The sequence below is a fragment of the Amphichorda felina genome (genome assembly GCF_050947745.1).
Source record: "Amphichorda felina strain 45539 chromosome Unknown scaffold_2, whole genome shotgun sequence".
Taxonomy (NCBI): domain Eukaryota; kingdom Fungi; phylum Ascomycota; class Sordariomycetes; order Hypocreales; family Bionectriaceae; genus Amphichorda; species Amphichorda felina.
The window spans coordinates 1,449,595-1,476,861 of NW_028145048.1; the positions used below are offsets into that span (position 1 = coordinate 1,449,595).

Here is a 27,267-nt window from a genome sequence, read left to right on the forward strand (position 1 = left end):
GCAACGCACATCACCAGCCCCCCCAAACGCTCGTACATCCGCCCACGCGGGCCTGCAGCAGCCAACGGCCGAGGCTGAGGCCGACCAACGACAGCGGGTGCAGCGCTGAGCACGCACTGGGCTGGGCAGGGCAGCCAAGATCATCGGCGACCGGGCGCCCAGGATCCTTGTCCGTCACCGCGCCGTCTATCTGTGACCTTGTTGCTCCGGTTGCGAGAGGCACCAAGCACCAAAGCACCAAGAGCAGGGCCCAAGACTTCGCCAGCCCACTGAGCCACTCGCCCACATCCCCTCCCGGCTCGCCGCCCGCCATTGATCCACACCACCCAGCCCCATCTCTGCATCTCTGTCAGCTCTCGGTTCATCTGTCCGCATTCTGAGAGAGCCACCTCCCACCGCCTCGTCTGCTCTGCTTTCCTTCGAGCCCAGCCCTGACGCTTTCTTGACAATTCGCCACTTCGTTTTGCTTCTTTGCTGTTGTTTTGTGAGTCCCCCTTGGTCGCCATCCCTTCGACACACCCATGTGGCGATTTGTCTGAGACTGACCGACGTTGGCGCTGCCAGAATTCTTCGTGCCAGTCTTTCTGGAGTTGTCCTTCGCCGTCCCACATGTCTTGAAATCGCATCGACAACCTACCCCCTTTTCGCCTCTAGTGACTGCCCTCGCGGACCTTTGCTATCTCCTGAACGCACAGCGGCCCCAAGAGAGCCAGAGCACTGCCCGCGCCTGGGTCGCCGCTCTGCTCGCCGCATCACAATGGGCGTCGACACGCGGAAGGCTCCGCCGCTTCCTGCGCCTACCGAGACCGAGACAACAACACCCACCGAGCTGACGGGTACGGAGCTGTCAAGGCCCGGCGACGAGAGGTCTTCCTACTCCATCCCAGACGACGGCACCCCCGTCACCATCCGCACGCGCGGACACAAGTCGAGCCGCTCTCAGACGTCCCTGCTCATCGAGTACTTTGAGGGGAGCAGGTCATCTACCAACGACTCTGGATCGAGATCGGAGCGCAAGCCCAGTGTTCGTGTGCGCCTGACTCCATCAAGAAAAGGCAAGGGCGACCATCTGCAGGTCACCGAGAGCTCCCGTAGGGCCTCGTTGACTCGCAGAATCCCCCTCGATCAAGGACCGTCAACCCGCCAGATCGAGTTCCCCGATGGGTTTGGGGACGACGCAAATAGCATGACATCCTACGCGTCCGCGACGGAGGAGTCAAATGTCTCGAGGAACCCCATTGACATTGAGATTGATCGTGGCCATCGCCGTCGTCGCCCTGCGAGCCCGTTAATCCCGTCGAATGAGAGCTACCAACCTGTCAATGCCTCCGAGATATCCGCGATTCCCGCAGACAGCTTCTTGGACGGTTCGGGTCCGGGCACGGATCTCAAGCGCTCATTCAGTCCCCCGCGCGGCTCGGCTCTTGCAGCAGCCGCTGGTGTCGGCGCTGTGGCCGGCGCTGCCGCTGAGCACATTTCAAATAGCAAGCGAAGAGAACGTGCCAAGTTAACAGACAAGCCCAAGGAAAAGTCGGACAGGAAACGCCGGTCTAAAAGTAGGACGAGCAGCGTCAGCGACCAGCCCGGCGCCGACGACTACCGGTCGTCACGGCATCGGAGTCGCGGCCAGCAGGAGTCTGCTGTCTCAGGCCCGGATTCCAGTGTCTTGTCCTCCCACTTGACGGCCAGTCACCGCTCATTGGACACGCAGTCCATGCGGTCGGGCACTTCCAGATCATCCATTAATAACCCGAAGCTCCTCGAGACTGTCGAGGACGCCATCCGCAGATTGATTCTGCCGGAACTGAGTGCTCTGAAACGTGAACAGAGCAAGCGCGAGACTCGGCGTGGGTCCCTCACCTCGACAGGGACCTCTGTCTCACGCGAAGACCTCACCACCCCAGACCGCAGGCGATCTTCGGGGCAGCGCAGCGACGGAAAGAGGCGAAACCGTGAGGCTCGTCATGACTATGACGACGGCTCTCCGCGCAGCATCAGCCGTGAGTCTATACGCGATGAGTATGAGGCCGACGAGGCCGACCCCACCACGCCTAAGCGCTCGGGCGACTTACTCAAGGCCGCCGCAGCCGGTGCGGCCTTGAGCAAGGGATTGTCAGCCTTGGACGACAAGACCCAGTCAGAAGACCGAAGGCAGCGTGATAGGCGGAGGCGGAGGGCGGATGCCGCCAGAAGTCGAAGCCTGGGAGGCGAGAAGTATGCCGATGACTATGAGGATGATCAGCCGGCTCCAGCACCACCGATGCCGCTCATGAGCGATGTTAATGCTTCCGACATGACGCGCACATCGATTTTGTCGGCGGAGTCAGACAGGCCTCACTCTGCGAGTGAGGAAATGGGTCGAGATATATCCCGTGATATGCCCGAGAACCTGCAGCGGACGTTGGGAACCAGCCATGCCAACGTCTCGCACGGTGATTTGACGGCCCTTCCTCGCGGGAACAAGGCAGAATACGCCCAGGAGTATGAGACGGACGAGTTTGGCCGAAAGATCCCTATGGGATATCACAACGACTACATTGATGAGCAGGACGCTGAGTACTCCGACCCCGGCGACTACCCCGACCGCAGTTTGGAGGACGAGTACTACAGCACGCAGGATGTGCCTCCTCCTCTTAAGTATGTCCCTTACCAGGCTGGTGCACGTGGGTTGAGTCCAATTCCCAGTGTCTCGGGTTATACCGAGGGCGGCAGTGAAGCACGGATGCCGCGCGATTCCCAGAGCACCGGCAGCGATACGTATCCTTCGCCTGAACAACCGCTGGAACGCGGAGGCTACGGCGGCTCCTCCCACTCTCTCAATTCCGGCCCGAGCAACATGCGAAGCCGCGAGTTCGACCATATGTCTGCTGACTGGCGAAGCCCCGAAAGCTCTGGAGTCGAGTACCGAAACGCTCCGTACGCCGAAGATAGCGAGCTTAGCCAGCCACCATCAGCGCAGGCCGTGCGGGGCGTGGGAGCCAACCCGAATATTGTTCATCCCCCTACGGCGGTGGAGTCTGCAGTGGCAAGCCTAGTGGACGGGTCTATGCTTGAGCAGTCGGTTCTCACGGGACTCTCTGGGCGCTCCTACGCTGGGATGCGCGATTCAGCCTTTTCATACGAAGACCAGGCCTACAGCAGCCGGGGAGCCAGCCCTGAAAAGCACTCTGGGGATGTCCAGCGCGATTATCGCGAGGAGAGGCACCCCACGCCAGGAGATAGGTCTCAAGACCAGTCGCAGGATATGTCCGAGTATGAACTCGACGACCACGGCCGCAAGGTGCATCGCTCCAGGTACCGGCAGTCCCCCACTGCCTCCGAGGCAGCTATCACTGCCGGTGCCGTGGGAGCTGCCGCTGCGGCGTTGAAGGCAGCGCAAGGCAGGAAGCAAGCCACCGTGGAGGAGGTGTCGGAGAACTGGGCACCCGCAGGCGTTGCCCGAAACAAGTCCTTCAAAGAGCGTACTCTGGAGGGCTACGAGCCAAGGAACACCCCCGCGCACAGCGTCGACAGATTTTCCTACGATGAGCCCAAGTTGACCGCCACGGGTATGCCGGATATGAACGATCCCATGCCTGAGATTGGCTATGTCGACGAGGACGCGCAGACCAACCCGTCCCTTGTTCGGGAGCGCCTTGATGGGAACTATGATGACGACCAGTGGTCTGGAAGAGAGACACCCACGCAGCAAAGCATGACCGATTATGGACAAGTGGTGAACACCAAGGACAGCCCAGCCAGCAGCAATGGTCTGGGGATCACCGAAACTGCCGCCGCCGCCGCTCTTGGGGCTGCTGCTGGTATGGCGGCCGCGCACAGCCGAGAGCCAAGTCAGGACCACGATGAGTGGCAGCGAACTTCTACTGACCGCAAGCGGGATACCTTGCTTACCAACCCCTACGAAGATGCAAGCCCCGTTGCGAACCCCGAGCTTCATGCTGGCCTTCTCGGCGCACGCGGACTCGATCCCTCTTACGGCGCTCCTTACCATACCGGTAGCCCAGGGCTTGGCCAGAAATACGACGAGGGTTACATGTCCAACGGGCCGAATGCCCGCTCCCCCGAGGTCGAGGCTAAGGGCAAAGCCTTGGACTTCCCCAACCCGAGCCAGGTCCTGGGCGGCGAGGACCCCTTTTATGCGCCTGCGGGTGAGGCTGGCACTCGGCAGCTTAGCGGTATGTCGCAGGCCATGGGGTCTCCATTCTACGACGCCGCTACCGGAACCGGTATCGACCGTATCGAGAACAAGGACATTGTTGCTTTGATGCAGCATCTTATGGTCCGTGATGCTCAGCGCAGTGCCCGTGACACGGAAATTGTTGCTCTACTCATGAACGCTGCCCTCGAGATGCGAAACTCTTTCCGCGAGATGAAGGAGCTCATCCAGGACACGGGTGACGATGTTATCTTCTCCAACTCTGAGAATACCGAGAAGCTGCAGAAGGCCATCAACGGGCCGCGACCTTTCCCCGGCACTGCCTCCCGCTCCATCCAGAGCTCCCAGCCCCCGACATCCATCGATGACGCCGCCAGCAAAAAGAAGAACCTCTGGAAGCGAGCCTTGGCTGGACTTAGCGCTAAGGGCACCAACGACCTGAGCCGTATCGAGGACATGCTGATGCAGCTCCTTGGGGAGGTTGATGTGCTCAAGACTCAAACAGCACCTGGCGACTCCATTAGACAGGAACAATCCTACGAGAATCTGCAACCTGAGGGGCAATATGAGCAAGACCGTGGATATGAGCCCGAGGGCGTTTCGACAGCCAGCCACGCCAGCCAGTCCGGCCACCTCTCCAACCCACAGCTTCGGAGTCCAGGTTCGAGACCCGGCAACGAGCACAAGTTCTCAGACAACAGGGTCAGCACTGTCCAGGAGCACGAGGACGAGTACCAGTACGACCATCCCAGTCCTGCAAACGAGCGATCGGACCCCGTCATGTCGGGTGCTGGGCATTTCGACCAGGTCCAGCGGGGCGGTTCCGTCCCCCCTGAGACTCCGTCGCAGCCTACCTCTTCGTCGAACCAGCAGCAGGCACTGAGTGCTGACAATACCCCGCGCACCGAGAAGGGCAAGAAGCACAAGTCCAGCAGCTCATCTAGCTGGATTCCCAAGATATCGCGCTGGTCAGAAACCACCGCCTCCAGCGTCGGTAAGGTTTTCCGCGGCAGCGGGAACCTGAAGAAAGAATCCAGGTACGATGATAGCCGGCAGCTGCCGGCCTCGCGCTCCGGGTCGAGCCTGGCATCCTACGACCACACATACGAGCATGATCCTTTCGGGGAAGACAAACTGCACTCGGGCTTCTCTGATCCCAACCTCGGCACGACAATCCAGAACGCCGAACCCCAGAGCCCCCAGCAGCCCCAGCAGATGAGCCCAGAGGAGTTCAAGTATCGGGCACACCGGAACTCGTTGAATCTCCAGCACCCGCAGCCCCGACCTGGGCATACGGAACGCTTCCGCACCACGCTGGAGACCTCAGCCCAGGAATACGATTGCCCCGAGACACCAAAATCGGCCGACTGGGCTGGGTCTGCCACCAGCCTCAACAGGCTCCCACAGAACACCGATGGGTACAGCAACGCGTCGACTGCGGCTCGGGAGGCTGACTATCTGCCCACGTCGCCTGGCGGTTCGTCCGGCCCCCCTCGGCCACCGAAGGAGCCCATCGACGGATATACTGGGCGAACCCCTCCTCGACCCCGCATCTCCAAGCTGGCCAAGGGAAGCCCGCTGCAGAACCAGGTTTACGAGTACGACGCTGGCTACGGGTCTGGAGCTCCTGGCAGCCCCGGGAGCGGCAGCCCCCGGCCGGAGAACCGCAACCTGAACGCAGCTCTGGGTCTTCCGAGCCGCCGGCCTAGCGGGCCGCGGGCCATGACCCCCAAGAGCCCCGAAGACGATGTAGAGAGACGGCGCAAGAGAAGTAAGTTGCGGCTCTAGGAACATTTCGGGATTTCCCGAAACTAATATAAGACAGGCACATTTGGCACCGTCGCAACCCCGGGCACCCCGGATACGGATACATTTTAGAAAGATGTCCGCCGAGGCGAACGCTACGACTGGCCTTTTTGATCAACCCGTTCGAGCCACCTACTCGCCCCATGGGGAGTATTCTATCATGAGATGATAGCATTGTCCGGTAGAGTGCCGGGGCGACCCAATCTCTCACCATTACATAACACACCTTACCTTACTTTAATCGTGCTATTTTATGGGGCTCGAGGCGGGAGATGCAAGCGATGAGAGCGCCTAGCCCGCATATTTCTCCCATTCATGACGACGATATGATATTGGCCATCTGGTTCCAAAGCGCAGCACCTGTACCTGTTGACTATTTGCTTTGGGTTTACGGAGAGGAGGAGGGGAGGGGAGGGGCCACGAAAAGGAAGTAAAGGATCAGCACATTTCATCTTTCATATTTCTGTTTGGCTGTTGTGAGGAGGATTATTTAGACATCATGGCATTCATCATGTAGTTGTGACGGAGGTTTGGGGCGATGAGAATTGAGGGCCCGTTTTGGTCTCCGCACCTTGAGATACCCGACGTGAATGACTGCCACTGTGCATGAATAGAATTCTGAATGGAATTGGTAGGCAGTGGGACAGTAAGACAGTGAGAGGAAATGTCTTGAAGACGGTGGTTTGATCGGTTGACCGCTCGTGACAAGTCCACTCACGTTGGTCCCCTGGGCTCCGCTGATCGCCATCACTTAGCCGCCCACACCAAAATCTCACAGCGGCTTCATGTGCAATCCTCTACCAGAGTGATGGGTGAAGTGCAGTCGAAACGTACACCGTCGGGAATAGCGACAGTTGTCTTTGCAATCGAGCGAGTTCTTCCAATCTTTTATTATTTACTCTTTCACCCTCTACCCGTCTTCTAGCCGTCCCTAGACGTGACAATTCCGACCGGTTCCATTGGCCGAGGTGCTCTTGGGATCTCCGACATCGCAGCCCTCTGTTTTTGATGGCTCCCCGTCGTTGACGCCGCGACACAGCACAATACTACAACGAGAGCTGGTCAGTGGTAGCCCGGCACCATGGCTCCCTCAGCAGCCACGGGCACGACGCCGCCTCTTGTCCAGCAGCCGGCCCAGGGCCTCTCCCCAGTCCCCTCCAAAATTGGTCCACAGCAGCAGGATGTCCCCGAGACGAAATCCTCAGCTGGCCACGACTACAAGGGCTTCGTCGCCGGCGTCTTCAGCGGCGTGGCCAAGCTGACCGGTAAGGGCCTCTCCTCTCCCTCGATATCACTCCGCTATTCAGGCAAGGTTCCTTTGGACTGACAATGGGTGCCTGCAGTCGGACACCCCTTCGACACGGTCAAGGTGCGGCTCCAGACAACCGACGCAACACGCTTCAGCGGCCCCCTCCAGTGCGCCATGCAGACGGTCAAGCGCGAGGGCGTCCGCGGGCTTTACAAGGGAGCCACGCCGCCCCTGGTGGGCTGGATGTTCATGGACTCCATCATGATGGGCTCGCTCAACGTCTACCGGCGCCTCGTGGCCGACCACGTCTTCCGCGTCGACAAGCCCTCGCTGCCGCCCGTGGGCCACGGCATCGCGGGCATGATGGCCGGCGCCACCGTCAGCTTCATCGCGGCGCCCGTCGAGCACGTCAAGGCGCGCCTGCAGATCCAGTACGCCGCGCGCAAGGCCGACCGCCTGTACTCGGGCCCCATCGACTGCGTGACGCGCATCTACCGGCACCACGGCGTGCGCGGCGTCTTCCACGGGCTGTCGGCGACGCTGCTGTTCCGCTCCTTCTTCTTCTGCTGGTGGAGCAGCTACGACGTCCTGTCGCGCTGGATGCGCGACCGCACGAGCATGAGCACCCCAGCCATCAACTTTTGGGCCGGCGGCCTCAGTGCCCAGGTCTTTTGGCTGACGAGCTACCCGTGCGACCTCGTCAAGCAGCGCATCATGACAGACCCACTGGGCGGCGGCCTGGGCGACGGCGAGAGGCGCTTCCCGCGCTGGAGGGACGCGGCTAGGGCGGTCTACGCCGAGAACGGCCTCAGGGGCTACTGGAGGGGGTTCCTACCTTGCTTCCTAAGGGCGTTCCCTGCCAACGCCATGGCGTTGCTGGTCTGGGAGGGTGTCATGCGTGGGCTTTCTGGTTGATGAGAGATAAAGAGCCTGAGATCTTTTCATGTTATCACACATCATCCATATTTACGGGGCGTACATGCAATGTTTGGTCACGAAATAGAATAGAAGGGGAGCGAGGACAATGATAGAGTGCCGCTTAAATGGTTGGTTTTATTGGCGGGCTCCCAGGCTGCGCTCTGAACGCAGCAAGTGACCATGCTTGATACCAATTTCCCGAGTCCATCCTTGCGCCTGACCAATGCATCCGGAGTGCTTTTTTACTTTATTTTCCCTTCCATGCGGTGGGGTAAATAATTTAGTCCTCATCCTCATCGGCCTCGTCGTTGACGACGTTGTAGAACTTGAGCTCGTAGACGCCGCGCGAGGTGGAGACGATGCGGAGCCAGTCACGGAGCTGCTGCTTCTTGAGGAACTTCTTGGTCCTAAGGGAGAAGAGAGTGTCAGTAGGCGGGATTGGGCAGGGGGCCAACGGGAAGGGAGGGGCCATCGCATACAGGTACTTGAGGTAGCGGCCGGACAGGTCGTTGTGGGCAATGACCTCGATCTTGCCGTCACCCTTCTGCTGGATGACAACATTGTCGCCCAGGTTGTTGGTGCGGCCCTCGACCTTGATGCGGTCCTGGAGGAACTTCTCGAAAGCCGAGACGTCGAAGATCTTGTCGTTGGCGGGCTGCGAAGCGTTGATGACGAACTGGAAGAGCTTGTTAGCAAACCTCTGGGCGACTCAAAATAGTGCCAATTGGCACATTTCGTAATGTGTGTCTGCTTACCTTCTTCGTCTGCTTCTGAGCCTTCTTCTAAGAGGAATTTGACCTTAGCCTACTGCATTTCCAAGCGCCCTGCCCTTGCGGGAGGGGCCATAACAGCAAAGCGGTGTCATGTACATACTGCCTGAGGAGCCATTGCTGCGGTTTTTGTTTGTTTGGGTGGTTTGGTGAACGCAAAGAAGTCGAATCCTGCGCGTGTCGGATGTGGTTGTCGAGATATCGGGATGCGGCTCCGGAAATTCTCTCAAGAAACTTGGTGGGATGTGAAAATTAGGGTTGCCCCGGATCAACAAAATACCGGGTGCCGATGTGGCTCACCGCCCAGTGGTACGTACCGCCTTAGAACTTCAACAACGCTTATAAAGGTCATGTGACCCCCATCTTTAACGTCATCCGGGTCCCTGAGAACCTTGATGATCGTCCCCCCAGGGCTTCACCATCAATTAGATTGGCTGAGGCCCAGGCGACGGTGACGAGACCAGCTATGGAGTGCACTGGGACATTTTAGCATCTCAGAGTGCCTCTGACCTAGCCATAGGTCTCAGCCAAAACTACAACAGGGCTGCTCTTGATGCGGACCAAGAGCTGACTCTGACATTTTGCAGCTCATTCTAAGCGGTCACGGTCATATTGCACTGTTCCCTGAGTAGTGAAAGCCTCTCTTAACTTTTGCCATTAGTAATTATCTGTTTTTCATGTAAGGTAGGCTTGTCTACCATCAAACACCACCAAACTAGCATCTAGTCATGATGAGAGAGAAAAAAAAAACCCCGAGCCTCGACAGCTAAGTAGCAATCTGCGACTGATCCATCTCTAGACCTCACCGAGTCTCGGGAGGATCTTGTCGTTGGTGTGCTTAGTCGTCCTTGGGCTTATGCTCCTTAGGCTTCTGCTCCTCGGACTTCTCCTCAGGCGTCGTGTTAAAGACGGCCTCCTTCTCGGTCTTATCGTCCTCCTCCTCCTCTTCATCATCATCATCATCGTCGTCGTCGCCGTCGTCGTCGTCGTCGTCGTCGTCATCCTCAACCTTAGCCTCTTCCGTCTTTACCTCCTCCTTGGGCTCCTCCTCGACCTCGGCCTCTTCCGTCTTCACCTCCTCCTTGGGCTCCTCCTCGTCATCCTGCTCCTCGACCTCAGCCTTATCCTGCTCCTCGACCTGGGCCTCTTCCTTCTTGCTCCCCTTCTGCTTCTTAGCATCGGGGGCCTTCTTCCCCTCCTTGGCCTCCTCATTCTCGGCGTTCTCGGCAAAGTCCTTCCTGTCCTCGGCGAGCTTCTTGTTCCACTCGTCAAAGATGTCGTCGACGAAGAGAATCTCGCCAGCCTCGTCCTCATCTACATCATCAAAGATGTGGCGGTTCTTGCCAATAATCTCGGCAAGCTCCTCGCGGTCAAGCTCATCGTCGTCGCGCTTCTCGACCTTCTTGTGGTGGCCGCAGTGGTGGTGGTGCTTGGGGCGACAGTGCCTGTGGTGACCCTTCTTGTGGCAGCAGCAGTCCTTGGCGGCGCAGACGGAGGCCTCATCCTCTTTCGAGTGCGCAGCGGTAGACGCTGACGCGGAGTCCGAGTTGGACGCCTTGAAGCTCTGGTTCACAGCCTCAACAGCCGCAGCACTCTGCTTACTGGCACTGGACTCCGTGTCGTCTTCCTCGTGCTCGAGCTCAGCAAGCAGCTCCTTGATGCAACCATGGTCCTTCTTGTGACAATGATGACCATGGTGGCCATGGTGGCCATGGTGATGATGACCCTTGCAGTGCTTCTTGTGGCCATGGTGGCCATGGTGGTGGTGGTGATGGTGATGGCCCTTGCAGTGCTTCTTGTGGTCCCGAGAAGTGAGCAACGCGGTGACGTTCTTCAGGTCGATGGCGTTTTCTCCAGAGAACAGGTCACGCTTCTCCTTCTCGTCGGAGCGGGAGAACGAGGCAAGGGGTGCGGCGGAAGCTCCTAGAGCTAGGCCCTGGACAAGGACAGTGGCGAACTTCATGGTGATGAATTGCTTTTTCACAGTACTGGAGAGGAGCGAGATGAAACAGATGAAAGGCTGGTTGGCGATAGTGGTAGTGAGACCTATCGAGGCAGCTCGGACCCGGGCGAGGGGGCCAGAAGCCTAACCTTTATGTACATAATCCCCCTCCTCAGTAAGAGAATCCCCAGGGGCGAGGCAATCTCTCAACCTTCTACAACAACTAACTTGAGATCCAGCCTCAAGTCAATGACGCTGTGCAAGATGGTTGTTGAGCAACAGCAACAATTTAGTTGGGGGAGTTGAGGGGAAGTCACAGAGTACTCCTGAATGTTCTCGAACCATTATGGCGTTTCCTGGAGCGATAATGTTGGTTAGTCACAAAGTTGCTCGCCAGGGGACTTCGAGAAGAGTTACAGGTCTTAAACTTTACTGCCCTCACTATGTCGAGACCTTAGGAGGCGTTGCAACGGTGGAGCTATATTTTATTTAACAAAGTACATAGTACAGAATAGAAAACGTCAATTTGTTTGCGCAGACAAGAAGACTGTGTCTGCCATTAACTGCCCGTCCAGCAATACGCAATACCAAGAATGCAATGTTCGTCGCTCATCATACATGAAAGTCCAATACATAAATCCCAACCACAAGGAATGAACGCTACACCCTGCATCCCTATGACGATGTAAACAGTCTCTTGAATGCCGCCTTGATCCCTCCTGGTCTTCTCTCCTCCTCTTTTGCCCTCTTTCGCTCCTCGTGTCTGGCCTTCCGCGCAGCATCTTCGGGTGGGCCACGAGACGACCTTGAGGGTCCATTGTTGGCCTCCTCACGGCGCTTACTTGACTTTGGCCGTTTCTCATCAGTTGAGCGACGGCTTGAACTATGCTTAGACCGGTTGGTGCTTGACCTCTTGGGCACCTCAACACGAGGGGGCGTTCTGGCCCCTGCGTGGGCGGCCACGGATTCTTCACGACTCGGCGTAGAAGTGCCACTGCGACTACCGCTGCGGCTTGCCAAGACGCCTTCTGCGTTCTTGATATCAAAGAACCTCTTCTCGGGCAACCTATCCTCCTCTGCAGCCACCGCCTCCCTTGATGGCTCGGGCCGAGACCGGTGGCTGGATTGGCTATGCCGACGCGATGATTGGCGGCGACGCCGATCACTCTCCTCACGCTCCTTGCTCAGGTGAGAGGCATAGTGTTGCTCCTCCCTTTCTTTTGCGCGGCGCTCAGCCTTGCGTCTTTCATGAGCAGCCTGCTCCTCGGGCGTCCTGTGCCTTCGACGAGAGCTTCCGGAGCTATCAGCAGAAAAACCACTGTCTTGTCGTTTAGGGAGAGACTTCGGGGAGCTCGGTTCTGCGCCGTCCGGTCTACGGCGATGACTGTGGGGAGGAGTTTGGGAGCTATGCGGGGTTCGCGACGATCGACGTCTGCTTTCCCCAACTTCCTCCGCGGCTCGACTTTTACTAGAGTGAGTTGAATTCTGGGAGTGTCGGCGTCTGCGGTGTCTCGCCTCCCTGTCGCGCAGCGAGGGATCGGTGCCTCTAGCTCTGTCGTCTGTATACAAGTCAGCAACCCACTTTTGAATGTCGTCGTCCCCATTCTCAGTGCTTTCATCTGAAGAAACAACAGCTATGTCCTCCTCTTTGTCCGCCTCCAAGTGGAGGTGATGGTCTAGGCTTGGCAGGTCCCTCTCATTCTGGGGCTTGCTGGAAAGCGATGGACTGGCTGGTGGGCTGAGCGCGTTTACAGTGGCATATATGACAACAGCGGCTGCGAGTGTATCTTCCGCATCCCGTAGAGACATCTTGCGTTTGCGGCGTAGAGTGCGAGATCGATACATGGTGATCATCTCGGCATCTGGTGTCACAACCCCAGGAGTAGGAACTCGAGGGTAGACTGTGCTGAGCGCGACAAGGCCACTTTGACCCTTGAAGAACTCATCTTCGGTCTGCGTGCCCGAATGCGAGACAGTAGCCCGTCTCTGTATCGGCACACCCAAGTTGGCCACAGCTGGGGCTGAGTCGGCACTCCTGTCAGGAATAGCTCGCTCGTGTGTGACTTTTTCGTCTACTGAGAGGGCACACGCAGCCGTCGTCGTGGTTCCTGCAAGAACGCCTGCACTGGCGATACCTGCAACTAGCTTGCCCTTCAAATCGAAGGCTCCGTCTCTAGGGTGACTCGAGGCAGGCTGTTCCCCGAATACATGGCTAGGACCGGGCACAACGTTATCGTTGGCTTTGAACTCGCTCAGGACATCTGGCTGCCCGAATGGAGCTTCAGCTACACTGCAATGGTCGCGTTGACTTTGGTTGGCCTCCCCTGTGCCCTGAAACTCTTTGGTATTAGAGTCAGGCCCATCCGAGTCAGGGATCTTCGCCACCAGCTCAGAAGAAGGGTAGTCCGCATAGGCAGGGTCCAGTGGCTCTTCTGCATCTTGCACTTTGGGAGTGATGTCTGCTTGAAGAGGTTTGGCCTCTCTGGGGAGTTCGATGTCTCCCTCCAATCCTGCGTCGGCTTCAGCTCGGTCCGTGTCCAGATCAGCCAGATTTGTCTCCGCCTCTTCTGTGTCGGCCAACGCTTTAGAAGCTAGGAGGATGTCGGTTGGTGGGCCCCTTTCGCCAGCTGTGCATCCAGCAGTTTCAGCCACTTCTCCCATCTTCTCGTCACCATACCCACTAGAAGCCTTTGGCATCTCACCCATCGCAACCCCAGCCAAATCCGGATTCAAATTACCCTCGGGACTTGTTGCATGTGTTGTATAGTCCTCATTCAAGGGCTTTTCATCCGAACCTAACGCCAAAACACCATCCTCGCTTCCAGTTTCCAACACAGCTACACCTAATTCGCCGTGTTGTTGCGTAATTCCAAAAGACATATAATGCAATGAGAGGCGTTCCTCACCTTTCTTAGCCTTCTCGGCTTGCTTATCCACAACAGGGATAGGCCCAAGAGAATCCTTGCTTTCCTCTTCCTCCTTCGATTTCGCTGTTTCTGTACCCTTGCCTGGCTCAAGCCCTCGTTCGGCTTGTCCTTCGATAGCCTGTTCAGGTTCAGCAGCCTTCTCCACCTCGGGCTCGGCCGGTGGCGCAGGTTCAGGGTCCGCCGCCGGTTCAGGTTCGGTAGCTGGTTCTGGTTCAAGCTCAAGCTCAGCAACCTTCTCCGGCTCAGGCTCAGGCTCAGCAACCTTCTCCGGCTCAGGCTCAGGCTCGGCAGCTGGTTCTGGTTCAGGTTCAGCAACCTTCTCCGGCTCAGGCTCAGACTCAGCAGCTGGTTCTGGTTCAGGCTCAGCAACCTTCTCCGGCTCAGGCTCAGGCTCGGCAGCTGGTTCAGGTTCAGGTTCAGCAACCTTCTCCGGCTCAGGCTCAGGCTCAGCAGCTGGTTCTGGTTCAGGCTCAGGCTCAGCAACCTTCTCCGGCTCAGGCTCAGGCTCGGCAGCTGGTTCAGGTTCAGGTTCAGCAACCTTCTCCGGCTCAGGCTCAGGCTCAGCAGCTGGTTCTGGTTCAGGCTCAGCAACCTTCTCCGGCTCAGGCTCAGGCTCGGCAGCTGGTTCAGGTTCAGGTTCAGCAACCTTCTCCGGCTCAGGCTCAGGCTCAGCAGCTGGTTCTGGTTCAGGCTCAGGCTCAGCAACCTTCTCCGGCTCAGGCTCAGGCTCGGCAGCTGGTTCTGGTTCAGGTTCAGCAACCTTCTCCGGCTCAGGCTCAGACTCAGCAGCTGGTTCAGGATCAGCAGCTGGTTCAGGCTTGGCATCAGCAGTTTTCTCTGGCTCAGATTCCGGTTCAGAATCAGCCGCCGGTTCAGCCGCCGCCTCAGGTTCGGGATCAGCCGCAGGTTCAGCGGCCTTCTCAGATTCAGCAGCTGCCTCGGGCTCACCAACCTTCTCCGGTTCGGCATCAGCCACAGGCTCTGTCTCAGACTCGGCAGTCTTCTCTGGGCCAGGACTATGCTCGGTCTCCTTCGCAAATTCAAGCTCTACCGCGCTCTGGGCCTCGCCGGCTTCCTCTGCTTCCGCAGGTTCGCCTCCTTCTACCTCGGAATGGTTATTATCCTTAGACTCGGCATCTCCAGACTTATCCCCTTCAGTATCCAAAACTTTTGTCTGAGCTGAGTCGGCTTCCATAGGCGTCTCTGCTTCATTATCGGCAGGCGTTTCTTCGACGGTGGACTGTGCTTCCATCGCCACATCTGTGGGAATTTCCTCCACTGCCTCTAAGGCCTTGGTGTCATCGGTAGCTGCCTCGGTTTTGTTTTCTGAAGCCGACTCGGGCGCTCCCTCCTCAGTCTCAGGGCCCGTTTGGGCATTGTTGTCCGAGTCGAATACGGTTATAGCGATGTCTCCAGAAGCATCATCGGCCTTATCGTTAGCCTTTCCTAGGTCAGAACCAGTGGGTTCCGGGTCGTCGGGAGCCTCTTGAGCAGCCTCTGCATCTTCAATGACAAGCTGTGGCTTTGAATCTCCACTATCCTTAGAGGAAACATCTTTAGCCTCCGACTGTGGCTCTGGACCTTCCTCCGCAGCCTCAGGTTCGTCTTTCGCCGCCTCGCTCTGCTCTAGCTCAGACTCACCCTTCGCCGCCTCAAGTTCGTCTTTAGCAGGCTCAGGTTCGTCTTTAGCAGGCTCAGGTTCGTCTTTGGCGGACTCAGGTTCGTCTTTGGCGGACTCGGACTCATCCTTTGCCAGATCAAGTTCGTCCTTTGCTAGTTTAGTAGTATCTGTTGTGGCCTTGGGGTCGTCTTGGGGCGTCTCGGTAGATTCCTCAATGGAAGTTTCGGTAGGCCCATCCCCCTCCGGGTTTTTAACATCCTCGGTTGCCCCCTCTGTTGCAGCTAAGACGGATTCTTCTGCCAGTAACTGTTCGCCAACCTCTTCATTTGGGGCCACAGGATCAGCTCCAGCGGGTGTAGGGGCTGAATCTGCGGCAGGACCTTCGACATCCTTGGGCGTGGTCTCTTCTAGGCTAGCCTCATCTGCGGCGCTGAGTGGGTTTGAGGCATCCGTGTCAGGCTTATCCTCGGCGGCGAGGCTTTCCTCTGAGGAAGCCGCCGCCGCCTTGTCGTCTCCTTCATCCTGATCATCGTCGTCCCAAGACTCAGGTACCTCAGTCTCGGTGGGTTCCTCCTCGACCGGATTGGTTGTCTCAGGGGCCCCGTCGGCGTCTTCAGCACTCTCACTTGTTCCGGCGGCCCCTTCGTCGCTCTTTGGAACCGAAGGCTCCTCAGATGCGACAGCTGTGTCTGCGCCATCCTGTTCCTCCGCAGCCGGCTCCGCCTTCTGTCCCTCCGCGGCAGAATTCTCATCCAGGCCCTCCGTTGGTTTGGGGGCCAGTTCAGGCGTCTCGTCGGTTGGGGCAGGAGCCTCCGTCGAGGCCTCCGGCTCGGAAGCGATATTGTTGTCCTCGGCAAGGGTGGCTTTGTCCTGGGGATCCTTCTCTGCAGAGTCACCAGCATCACTCTGTGCCGTGTTTTCGGTGACTTCTTCATCTTTCTCGGCAAGGTCCACCTGATTAGAAGATGTGCCGTCCTCTTGACCGGGGGATTCGCCCGCCTCATCTGGCACACCCGCTTCAACTTTTGGCTCGGAATCGTCGAGTTTTGTGTCACTTTTAAGAGGCTCTGAAGCTGGAGTCTCTGGTACTGGAGCAGAAGTGTCGTCGGCAGACTTGTCATCATCGGCTGGGATCGAAGTTTCCGCAGCTTTTGACTCAGGCTCCTCCGGATCGTCCTGTACGACATCGGCTGTGGACTCCACGGGCGTCTCTTCGCCTGTGTCACTCTGGGAATCCTTGGAAACTTCCTGGGCAGTGTCTTCGGTGGTGGCCTCGTCAGACTTTTCAGCGGCGACTGGCTCGCTCGATGGTTCGGTCGATTCCTGGATGTTATCGGGAGCTGTAGTCTCTGGCTCCGAGGTGTCCGCAGCGTCTTCCTTAGATTCAGTCTGCTTCTCAAACTCTGCTTCTACAGGGGCAGAATCCTTAGCCCCGTCCTCAGCCTGTGTGGGACCCTCCGAGTGATCGGGCGAGTCTTCTTCAGCTGGCTCCTCTGCCGCATCTTCTTTGTCTTCGGTAGCCGTTTGTGACTTGTCGCCTTCGGGTAACGGGGCAGGTTGGGGTTCTTCCGCAGTATTCTCGGTCTCCTCTATGGCTGCTAGCTCGTCTTCTTTGGCAGGTTCGCCCTCTTTGGCGGGCTCATCCTCCTTAGGGGGCTCGTCCTCTCTGGTGGGCATATCCTCTTTGGCGGGCTCTGTGGCTGCTGGCTCATCCTCTTTGGCGGGTTCGTCTCCCTTGGCGGGTTCGTCCTCCTTAGGGGGCTCTGCAGCTGCTGGCTCATCCTCTTTGGCAGGCTCGTCCTCTTTGGCAGGCTCGTCCTCTTTAGTAGGCTCTTCATCTTTGGCGGGTTCGTCCTCTTTGGCAGGCTCTGCAGCTACTGGTTCATCCTCCTTGGGGGGCTCTGCAGCTACTGGCTCGTCCTCCTTGGCGGGCTCGTCCTCTTTGGCGGGCTCGTCCTCCTTGGCGGGCTCGTCCTCTTTGGCGGGCTCGTCCTCCTTGGCGGGCTCGTCCTCCTTGGCGGGCTCGTCCTCTTTGGCGGGCTCGTCCTCCTTGGCGGGCTCGTCCTCTTTGGCGGGCTCGTCCTCCTTGGCGGGCTCGTCCTCTTTGGCGAGCTCGTCCTCCTTAGGGGGCTCTGCAGCTACTGGCTCGTCCTCCTTGGCGGGTGCGTCCTCTTTGGCGAGCTCGTCCTCCTTAGGGGGCTCTGCAGCTACTGGCTCGTCCTCCTTGGCGGGTGCGTCCTCTTTGGCGAGCTCGTCCTCCTTAGGGGGCTCTGCAGCTACTGGCTCGTCCTCCTTGGCGGGTGCGTCCTCTTTGGCGAGCTCGTCCTCCTTAGGGGGCTCTGCAGCTACTGGCTCGTCCTCCTTGGCGGGTGCGTCCTCTTTGGCGGGCTCGTCCTCTTGGGCAGGCTCTTCCTCTTTGGCGGGCTCTGCAGGTTCTACGGGATTCAGCCCTTTTTTCTCGCCGTCGCTGGTTGGCTCAGCCGGAGCTGTTGAAGGCTCTTCCTGTGGCCCCTCGGGCTCGGCAGCTTCTTTGCCACCGTCGGCATCGGGCTTGGCCTCAGGCTCAGCATCAGGTACTTTGTCCCCCGCATCTGGTTCATCCGGTGTGGGCTCTGAGGTAGCAGGCGAGTTGTCGTCTGGTTTCGATTCTTCAGAAGTCGGGTCCGGTGTCTCAGCGGGTTTGTCTTCTGCCGCATCCTCAACTTCCGCAGCCCCGGCCTCAGCGGCTAGCGCGGCTGCCGCTTCAGCTTTATCATTGGCGTCGGGGCCCGGGGAGTCTCCCTCAGGTTCGTCCACGCCGCGAGTGGTGGTGGCATCTGGGGCGTCCGGGCTGTCCTCTGAAGTTTTTACCTCCGCAGTGGGTGGGTCGACAGGCGCTTCGTCGGATTTAGATTCCGTAGTCATCTCTCCTCTGGGGGCTTTGGCGTTCTTCTTCTTTTCCTTCTTCTTTTCCTTCTTGCTCTTCTTTTTACTGCCGGTAGCGGGTGTGTCTTCAGCAGCAGAGTCTTCCTTGGGCTCTTCCTTCAGCTTTGGGATCTCCTGTACTTGGCCCTTCTTTCCTTTCTTCTTCTTCTTCTTGCCGTTGATAGGCTTCAAGTCATCTGTCTGCTCCTCAGGCTCGGCCTTCTCCTCTGTGTCTCTGTCAAATTGCGCCGCAGCCGCTGCCGAAGCGGCCTGCTGTGCCCTCTTCAGCTTCTTCTTTTCTTTCTTGGATAGCGGAGCTGCTGATTGAGACTCAGCAGACGGCTGTTGCTCTGCTAGATCTCCATCCTCCCAAGACTGTTCATCTGAACCCACGACAGTTAGTGCGAGTAGATTGGTAGGCAGGCCACGGGGCATACATACCTTGCTCGTACTGGTCGTCTTCTGAGTCTGTGGGTTGTTGGAAATACTGCACGTGGGAGAAGTCAGACCACTGTACTCTTGACATGTCCACCTGCATTATGTGCGGTTATGTCGGTAGGCCTTCGCCCAGTACTCATACTTTGTCTGTCTGTTCGTCCGACCCCATGGGATCTGCGTGGGTGAGCTGGGAGCCGGTTATATTGTCGGCCTCCATGCAGCTTCTCGGGATTGGGCTCTCGGGTACAGATAGATGCAGGAGGGTGCCGATTGGGAAGCGGGAACACCCTTATTAGGCGTCAAGGATGCAGGCGAAGCAAGTATTAGGTGGCAGTCCGAAGAAGCCCGAACAGCACAGCAAGCAGGTAGGCAAATGAAAATGATTAGCAGCGGATGCGATCAGCGATTCGTGAGTTGCAAAAGTCAGGCCACGAATCTGCGAACGAGCGGGAAGGGCTCGAGGTTATTGATGACCGAGACCACTGGGTCCCTTGAGACTAGGAAGGCACGACTGGGTCCGGACTAAGGCAGCACCACCCTGGCATGAGGAGGGTCCATGAGTCCATGGCAGCGATCTCTCAGACTCCCGCGAGTCCCAGTCCCCAGTGTTAGTGTCCCACTGAGCCGAAGTGATGATATCGTCGCTTGACGACCAGGGATAGCCGGCATGACAGGCAACCTCCGTACGTACAGTATCCGTACAATGCCATTGCACAGCGGTCGCCTCACTCCACAGCCCAACTCACACAGTGGCTGTCCGAGTGACCACCATCGTGCTCGGCCTCAATTGGCCCACACTGGAACCCAGCGCCGTTGCCACGTCGGCGCCTAAAGCAATTGGGCTCAGTACGAGTACTCGGAGGCTCAGTGGCAGGTTGGCGGTTGAGACACAACGGGAGGGTGGGAACTTCCCGATGCCAGATGGCGGCCCAACGATGCAGCAGGAGCGACTTTACGTCGAGTTGCATGAGTAACTGGGCGAGAACCCAACCAAATTTCGCGGGCCAAGCGCGGGTGGCCGGACGTCCCATATTGACGGCGGACGCTGCGCTGGCCGGGCCATCCTGCTAATGCTGCTACCATGCAGTCCGTACCTGGATCCTACCTCTATGGTTCCCCGGATGTGCGACGTGGCTCAAATCTACAGCCTCAACTGCAGGTTGACCCATGTCCTCGCGCGCCAGGTCCACCTCCGCACAGCACAGGCCACAGCATTGAGACGTCGTTTTCACTCTGGCTGCGTGCGGGGGTTGTAGCTTCTGCGTGTCGGCACTGACCGGAGCAGCGTCTGCTGCTGCATCCTGCGGAATTCCCTCAATGACGAGATGCAACCTCCTATCTCCAGGGAGACCTGTTTGTGTTCCTGACGCGAGGTTGGTAGTCGAGGGAAGAGACGAGACGAAACAAACAATCGTCTTGTTGGCCAGTGCTCGTGCTTGTGAGGGTCCTGGTCCACAGAGAGTAAATGGGTCATGGCTTGAGAAATCCCCGTCACCGCAAGTTCCCTTTGCCGCCAATTGCGAATGTCTGGTATCAGGGTCTTGATGATGACTCGGATGTTGTGGAGTTCAGAAAAAAAAGACGGCGGCTGGAAATGCAATAACCAACCTTTCCAGTTGGGGCATAGAGAACACCCTGGCGGTGAACGGTGAACCTCATCCGCACCAAGGACCCCAATACTCCGCCACAAATCCAGCCATCTTCTCGAATAGTTAAGCCAGCAGGGGGTGTCCAGTTGCATCATCTAGCTCTGACCTAGACTCGAGTTTCAAAGACATGCCGCGTCGACCTTTCCATTTTCCGATTAGTTATATATACTACCGATGATGGTAAACACTTAGGGTGGGTAAGGCGAGATCCCACGAAGTGTTCGCATCTGGAGCACGGCCATGTTTTTTTTATGCCAGTACCACTCATGCTCATGTCTACTAATAGTACTCCGTACCAGTAAAGTAATAGTATTATTATTCACATTCGCTTTAGAGCCTGCCGAGTCTGCGCACAGGTATCTAGATTTTGCCCTTAGAATCTACAACTACTCGTAAGGCACTAGTCACATCTGCCAAGTAGGTCCCGGGTACCTACTAGGTAAGTAGGAAGCCAACCTGGGCTCGCACATTACTTTTGGTATCTCATTGTGTCTCGTTCTAGGTCACAGCCGCTGGTGAATGAACACCCTCCCCCTGTCGTATAAAACCACTCTGTTAAAACCACTTCTTCATTCTGCATTCATCCTTGTGTTCGTTGACTCGTCAATAGCCATTCCAGCCCCCCAATGGCCCTCCCAATGGGTTCGGCGCCACGGACATCGGCTGAAGACCACCTCCCCCCCTAGCAGGGTGCCATCCCTATGTGGATACCGTCTGCTGAGGTTCGGTCGCACTTGGCGCATAGCCCGCCTGTGCTCTGTTCTTCTTGATGACTTCCTTCACACGCTCCTCAGCCTCGTCCCAATCGTCCGTGTCAAGCTTGACCAGGTCGATTCCATAGTGGTTGACGATGTAGCTGAGCGCGTCATAGCTCTTCTTGTCGTACACGAAGCTGATGCTGACACCAACACGGCCGAAACGTCCCGTTCGACCGATACGGTGAAGGTAAGTCTCAGTATCGGGCTCTTCATCATTACGGCCCTTCATGGGGATATCATAGTTGATAACCATGGAGACACTGGACACATCAATGCCACGGGCAAGGACGTTGGTTGTGATGAGGACTTTGTTTTCACCGCTGCGGAACTTAGCCAACAGCTCGTCTCTCTGGGAACCATCAAAAGCGGCGTGGAGAGCAGAGACCTTGTGTCCATCTGCAACCATGCGCCTCTGAATCTCGTTGGCACTCTCGCGTGTCTAGTTGAAGGTTAGGATCACAGACATCAGGTTCGCACGTCTCGAAGAAAATCGCTTACCTTGACGAAGATGACGGACTGGCCGATAGTCATGAGGCCGTAGAGTCGGCACAGAATGTCGTATTTGGTGTTATCGTTGGGACAGTCGATAAACATCTGGGAGATGCCTTTGACCGTGAGCTCACTCCGCTGCAGCTTAAGCGAGTGGGCGTTCGGGGCGAACTTGGTAGCATAGGAGTTGACCTTGTCTGGGAACGTGGCAGAGAAAAGCAGGACCTGGATGTCCTTAGGAAGCATACTGGGCGAGTTGCCATGTCAGCAATGAAGAAACGGCGGACTGGTCTTGCGCAACTTACACCTTGGTTCTCATGCACTGATCGCCTAGGCCCTGCTGGTCGAGCATGTTGTCGGCCTCGTCGAGAACCAGGACCTTTAGGTGGGTGACATCCAACTGCTTGCGGCGAATGATGTCCATGACTCTGCCAGGGGTTCCAACAACGACGGGGGCTCTGACAGGTTCACCTGGAGGAAGAGCACCAGGAATGGCGGGGGCGATCTTGAGGTTCTCGACAAAACGGCCAATTCCCTTGATGACGCCCTCAATCTGGCGAGCCAATTCACGACTAGGAGCGAGAACAAGGGCCTGGGGCTGGTCTGGCTTGGTGAAATCGACACGCGACAATATAGCAGTGACGAAAGCAGCAGTCTTGCCAGTTCCAGATTGTGACTGAGCCATCATATTCCGTGGCGGGTTGCTCAGCATCATAGGAAGGGACTTGCCCTGAACCTTCGAGGGCTTCAGGAAGTTCAGAGCCAGAAGACCCTTCAGAATAGGCTCGGAACTTGATATGTGAGTTAGAATGTCTTCAGTACCAAACAGCAGCAAATCACCTACAGGCCAAGGTCCTGCCAAGAAGTGGCAGAATGGAAGGGGGTTGCCTCATTGTCTTGGAGATCACTCAAGGAAACCTCCACTTCATAATCGGGCTCATGGAGGCCTGGGCCACCCAAGTCCTGAGCGGTACCATCGTTCTGAGCGTCGGCGACGGTGGACGGTTCAGCGGGGGCGGCAGGAGAGGCGTCGGGCTGGACGTCGGCCGGTTGGCCATCGGGCTTCGTGATGCGGCTCGCGAGATCGGCCATCGTGCAGGCTGCGGAAGGCTCGTGTTCTTGTTGTGGTTGAGGTAAGGATGTCGAGGCGCAGAGGTGACGGTGGGCCAAATTATCGTGATGTTGGAGGGACGAGATATTTTTCTGTTGGGAGGCGCCAATATACCGAAATAAACAAATAAACAAACTTCAAGGGCTCCAGATGAAGTTTAAGTGATGCCACGTCTCCTGACCGAGGGTGAAGCTTGAAACCTGGCTGGAAGCTTCCAGGTTGTTTGGTCGAGGAGGTTAAATGTTATGGCGGGGCACGGTTGGAGGGGCAAACCTGGCAGGGAGTCGAGCTTGAGCGCACTTCAGGTGAAGTTCCATTGTTTTTCCGACGCCTGGGCGCCGCCAGGGGCATGACGCGCTTGTACTCGTAGGCGGCAGTGCAAACCCCCAAATTTAGGCTTGCTGATAAGATTGCATCAGACCCATTCGTGAGTACCTGCTCTGTAGCTTCGTTCGGCTTGACCCATCTACCTATAGACAAGCATTTGCACGCGCAACATTGAACTCGACGTTTGTCCCATAACAGCGAAAAAAAGAGAGAAAGGTTTCAAGAAATCATTTTGATTCTCTTCATTGCGGGCCGGCCGTCTGTCATGGCAGCTCCACCTCCCCGTGGTGGGCTGTCCTTATACGACAACCTCACCGATCCGAACGACCCTGCCTCCTCGGCCGCGACCATCTCCTCCGCTCCCGTCCTCTACAACCAAGACGAAGCTCACGCGGCCGACTCCGCCCCCAAGAAACCTCTCGATCCTGCGCTCCGCTTCCAGCCCATCCGGCGACCGCAAGTCAAACAGCCCAACAAGGCCAAGACTTCCTTCCCCAAAGCGATACCAAAGCCCGCTGCGGCAGTCCCTAGCCCTGGAGCCCCTGCGCCAAACACCGGTCCTGTACCTCCAAAGAGCAAACTAGCCGACTGGGCGGCGATAGAGGATGACGACTGGCAGTACGCCGCCGCCGCCGCCGCCAACGAGAAGCGCCAGCGCGGCGGGCGCAAGAAGAAGAGGAGGAGGCAGGATGCCCAAGCCGAGACGGATTGGGACGAGCTCTACGACCCGGCCCGGCCAACAAATATCGACGAGTTTCTAAAGAGCGATGAGAAGGTGGATGAGGTGAGGGAGTGGAAAGCTCTGTTATACCGGCACAGGAGGAAAATGGACGACAGCGACCTATCTGACGATGAGGACGCAAGGCCACCTCCCCCAAGTAAGTTCGAGCCCAGCAGGAATGCTGAGAATCATATTAATGCCTCGGCCCAGATCAATTCGGGCCCCCACCGTCCTTCAATGCCTTTGCGCCACCACCTACATCCCCTCCGCATCCTCCACCTGATGACAATTCTGGCGAAGACGCCTACGCCCGCCGCCTAGCCTTGTTCCATGGTCAGGCACCAGCTTCCGCCAGCGCTCCCCCTCCTCCACCACCTCCCCCCCAAGATACCTTGCCTCCACCGCCATCGAACGACGCCTCTACCATATCCCGAGCCCCGGTCCGCTATTCACAACCCACCGAACCGGAGCAAGACCCAGACGACGATCGACCACCGGCCCTGGGTAGCTCGAGCGAGGCACAGGATGCGCCGCGCTCGATGCGGCCCGGCCAGGCCGGCTTCGCCTCCCGTCTAATGAGCAAGTACGGCTGGACACAGGGCACGGGTCTCGGCGCGGACGAATCTGGCATCGTCAACCCGCTGCGCGTGCAGGTCGAGAAGCGCCGCAAGAAGGCTGATGCCGATGGTGGAGGCTGGGCAGAGCCCGGTGGTAAAGGTAAGATTATCGGCGGGAAGCGTAAGGAGGATTCCGGTCGATTTGGCACCATGAGCGAGGTTATTGTCCTGCGGAATATGCTCGAAAATATGCCCGATCTCCAGGGCGAGATAGCAGATGGACTCGGCCAAGAAATTGGCGAGGAATGCGGCGAAAAGGTCAGTGGTCCCCTTGTACCTGGCCGTTCTAAACCTCAGCAAGGGGTACTCCTCAAGAAGACTAACAAATGGGCAGTACGGCCGAGTGGAGAGGCTGTACATTGACCAGGACAATCGCCAAGTCTTCATCAAGTTCACAGACCAAGTGTCGGCACTACGGGTAGGGCTATCTCTTGTAATTTATACCTCGCGTTCCTAAAGGCTAACATGGTTGGGCAGGCGGTCAACGAGCTCGATGGTCGGATTTTCAATGGTAACATGATCGCACCAAGCTTCTATGATCTAGAATTGTTTGAGAAGAGTATCTACACTTGAAGGGCTGTGGTTTTTACCCGAGCAGCAGATTCGCAAGAAACTGACCTAGTGGGTTCTTGGTGGTGAGGGCGGAGTCACTATACTCCCCTTGTGGACGGGATTTGTTGGAAGAGAGTCCAGTAGTCTCCGTCAAGTTGATACCGTTTGAAATGCTAACCACGGGCTGAGGACATAGCCACATGTGCTTAAGGCTTGGTATGGCGGGAGACTGACCACTCAATAAAAAGACACCTCACTTGAGGACTAAGGCATATTATGATCAAAGTACACTCCATTATTAAGTTCTAGCGTTTACAGTCTGTCCATAGAACCAAGCTTGTTGGCTAAGGGATATATGGACGTGGCTTGGGTGATGAAAACACGACTTCTCGGCCAAAAGAGAGCGGGAAACATGTGGTTGAGAACAGTGAAAGACGCCGTATCCGAGCCGTAATATCCTTTCCTTCGACCTAACACCAGGCCCACTAACCAACCACTTTACAGCAGCTGCGCAATACCAGCGAGGAGACCCAGACCCACAAGGGCGGTGTTGACGCTGATCATGCCCGCGGCACCCTCGTCATCGTCCTTGCCGCTGCTGCCGCTGCCGCTGCCAGACTGTCCACCCTCGGTCTCGCCACCCTCGAGAGCATTCTCATTGTCGTAGGTGCAGTCAGCGCCGCCCTTGATCTTGTCATCGTCATCGGCGTCGACGAAGAACGCGCAGAACTTCTCGCCAATTTCGTTCTTGGCGGAAGTGCTGACCTCAGCAGTACCGGGAACGGTGTCAAGAGCGGGCATGTCGGCCCTAATTTGAACATTAGCGTTGCATCTTTTCCAGACGAGGGGTCCATTTAAACTTACTTCTCGAAGTTTCCACCGAAGTTGATGGAGGCCATAGTCTCAAGCTTGGGGAAACCATCGATGTCGGTGAGCTTAGTGTTGTTGACGATGCGGAGGTCACCGCCGATCTCCTTGAGGAGAGGGAGGGAAATGTTGGAGAGCTTCTTGTTGTTGATGAAGGAGACGGCATCCTTGACCTTGGTCAGGTTGGGGGCCATGAATGACTCGAGGTTGTCACACTTGTCGAGCTTCAGGGAAGCGCCGACAGTCTCGAGGAGAGGGACGCGGAAAGCCTTGACATTGGCGATCTGGATCTCCTCGGCGGACTCGAGCTCATCCAGGTCGATCTCCATGCCCTTGCCGTTGTTGTTGATGATGAGCTCGGTAGTGACGTTGACCAGGGTGGACTCGAACTTGACCAGGCGCTGGTTGTTGTCAATCTTGAGGCTGTCGACGGTGGCGAGCTTGAGGCCGCTGAGGTTATCGATCCAGGTGTCGCTGATCTGGACACTATTGGCCTTGGTGACGCCCTCGGTGCCGAAGACCAGGGAGCGCAGGTTGGTAAGCTTGATCATTTCGAGGTCCTGAACGCTGCGGAGAGAATCCATCTCGATGGAGTTGAGGCTGTTCAGCGAAGTGAGCTGAAACTTGCCACCAATTGAGTTGATGGTGGTGCTGCTGATGGACAGGAGGTTGGTGGCGTTGTTGACGATAAGATCACCCTTGATCTGCTTAGGACCGTCGATGATAAGATCACCGGCAACATCCTTGTCGACAATGATGTCGGCGTCGACAACCTCGCAGTCGATAACGGGGTTGGGATCAACGACATTGATATCCTTGGAGCACGTCTTGGCTGTGGCGAGTTTAGTAAACAGTTAATAATAGTGCCTAGAATCAACTCACCAGCCGCAAAGCCGGCGAGGGCGGCAACAGCCGCGACGAACTGCGTGGAGTGCATGGTGATCTAAAACAAAGACCGGTTAGCATTGATGGTGTTTCTAAAGAAGGCGTACTTTGCGTTCTGGGCCTTTCGACACGCGATAGATGTGGTTGAACGTGCAAGGGGACGAGGTTTGTGGTTGGTCCTGACAGTGAATAGAGCCTAGCTGGTCTCGTCCGCTTGGAGCGTAGAATTACGGGGGCCCGTCCAATGACTGTGTGAGAGAAAAATGATGATGAATGTGTGGTGTTGTCAACTAGACAAACGGCTGTGAAGTAGTGGGAAGGGTGGAAGAGTGGCGGGGATCCCCAATTATCATGTCGTCCAATTTCGCATCACCAACCACTGCAGATAGGGAGCTCAGGCAGGCACAATGGGTGACCTGGAGCAGTCCCACAGCCGAGTGACGGTGTGTACTGGTCGCGTCGAGGAAGTCAAGCTCAAGCTGGGTGTCGAGGCAGCGAGTCAAGAGCCTCGAAGGTGGTATGACGTTGATGCCCAAGGGGGGAGGGCCAGCAGACAAGAA

General features: G+C 57.2%; 8 protein-coding genes across 8 annotated transcripts; 3 read left to right on the top strand and 5 right to left on the bottom strand.

Moving 5' to 3' along the window:
* Positions 1-757: 757 nt before the first annotated feature.
* ACO1O0_002003 (uncharacterized protein) lies at positions 758-6,034 on the top strand (the record flags this gene model as incomplete). The annotated part of the gene is made up of 2 exons (XM_083191481.1): positions 758-5,927; positions 5,982-6,034. The coding sequence occupies 2 exons, from the start codon at positions 758-760 to the stop codon at positions 6,032-6,034; spliced, it is 5,223 nt and encodes a 1,740-aa protein (XP_083052695.1).
* Positions 6,035-7,043: 1,009 nt separating this feature from the next.
* On the top strand, positions 7,044-8,126 carry ACO1O0_002004 (mitochondrial carrier domain-containing protein; the record flags this gene model as incomplete). The annotated part of the gene is made up of 2 exons (XM_083191482.1): positions 7,044-7,227; positions 7,306-8,126. 2 exons carry the CDS (start codon positions 7,044-7,046, stop codon positions 8,124-8,126), a joined length of 1,005 nt encoding a protein of 334 aa, XP_083052696.1.
* Positions 8,127-8,409: 283 nt separating this feature from the next.
* Positions 8,410-9,017, bottom strand: rpl22 (60S ribosomal protein eL22; the record flags this gene model as incomplete). Its single annotated transcript, XM_083191483.1, has 4 exons — positions 8,410-8,536; positions 8,609-8,805; positions 8,885-8,911; positions 9,003-9,017. 4 exons carry the CDS (start codon positions 9,015-9,017, stop codon positions 8,410-8,412), a joined length of 366 nt encoding a protein of 121 aa, XP_083052697.1.
* Positions 9,018-9,737: 720 nt separating this feature from the next.
* Positions 9,738-10,862, bottom strand: ACO1O0_002006 (uncharacterized protein; the record flags this gene model as incomplete). The annotated part of the gene is made up of 1 exon (XM_083191484.1): positions 9,738-10,862. The coding sequence occupies one exon, from the start codon at positions 10,860-10,862 to the stop codon at positions 9,738-9,740; it is 1,125 nt and encodes a 374-aa protein (XP_083052698.1).
* A 654-nt stretch (positions 10,863-11,516) lies between these two features.
* ACO1O0_002007 (uncharacterized protein) lies at positions 11,517-18,831 on the bottom strand (the record flags this gene model as incomplete). Its single annotated transcript, XM_083191485.1, has 3 exons — positions 11,517-12,114; positions 12,424-18,676; positions 18,735-18,831. The coding sequence occupies 3 exons, from the start codon at positions 18,829-18,831 to the stop codon at positions 11,517-11,519; spliced, it is 6,948 nt and encodes a 2,315-aa protein (XP_083052699.1).
* Positions 18,832-21,079: 2,248 nt separating this feature from the next.
* On the bottom strand, positions 21,080-22,719 carry DBP5 (ATP-dependent RNA helicase DBP5; the record flags this gene model as incomplete). The annotated part of the gene is made up of 4 exons (XM_083191486.1): positions 21,080-21,577; positions 21,637-21,874; positions 21,933-22,418; positions 22,472-22,719. 4 exons carry the CDS (start codon positions 22,717-22,719, stop codon positions 21,080-21,082), a joined length of 1,470 nt encoding a protein of 489 aa, XP_083052700.1.
* Positions 22,720-23,330: 611 nt separating this feature from the next.
* ACO1O0_002009 (G-patch domain-containing RNA-binding protein) lies at positions 23,331-24,976 on the top strand (the record flags this gene model as incomplete). Its single annotated transcript, XM_083191487.1, has 4 exons — positions 23,331-23,943; positions 23,997-24,661; positions 24,738-24,821; positions 24,881-24,976. The coding sequence occupies 4 exons, from the start codon at positions 23,331-23,333 to the stop codon at positions 24,974-24,976; spliced, it is 1,458 nt and encodes a 485-aa protein (XP_083052701.1).
* A 477-nt stretch (positions 24,977-25,453) lies between these two features.
* ecm33 (uncharacterized protein) lies at positions 25,454-26,759 on the bottom strand (the record flags this gene model as incomplete). Its single annotated transcript, XM_083191488.1, has 3 exons — positions 25,454-25,763; positions 25,820-26,654; positions 26,705-26,759. 3 exons carry the CDS (start codon positions 26,757-26,759, stop codon positions 25,454-25,456), a joined length of 1,200 nt encoding a protein of 399 aa, XP_083052702.1.
* Positions 26,760-27,267: the final 508 nt, after the last annotated feature.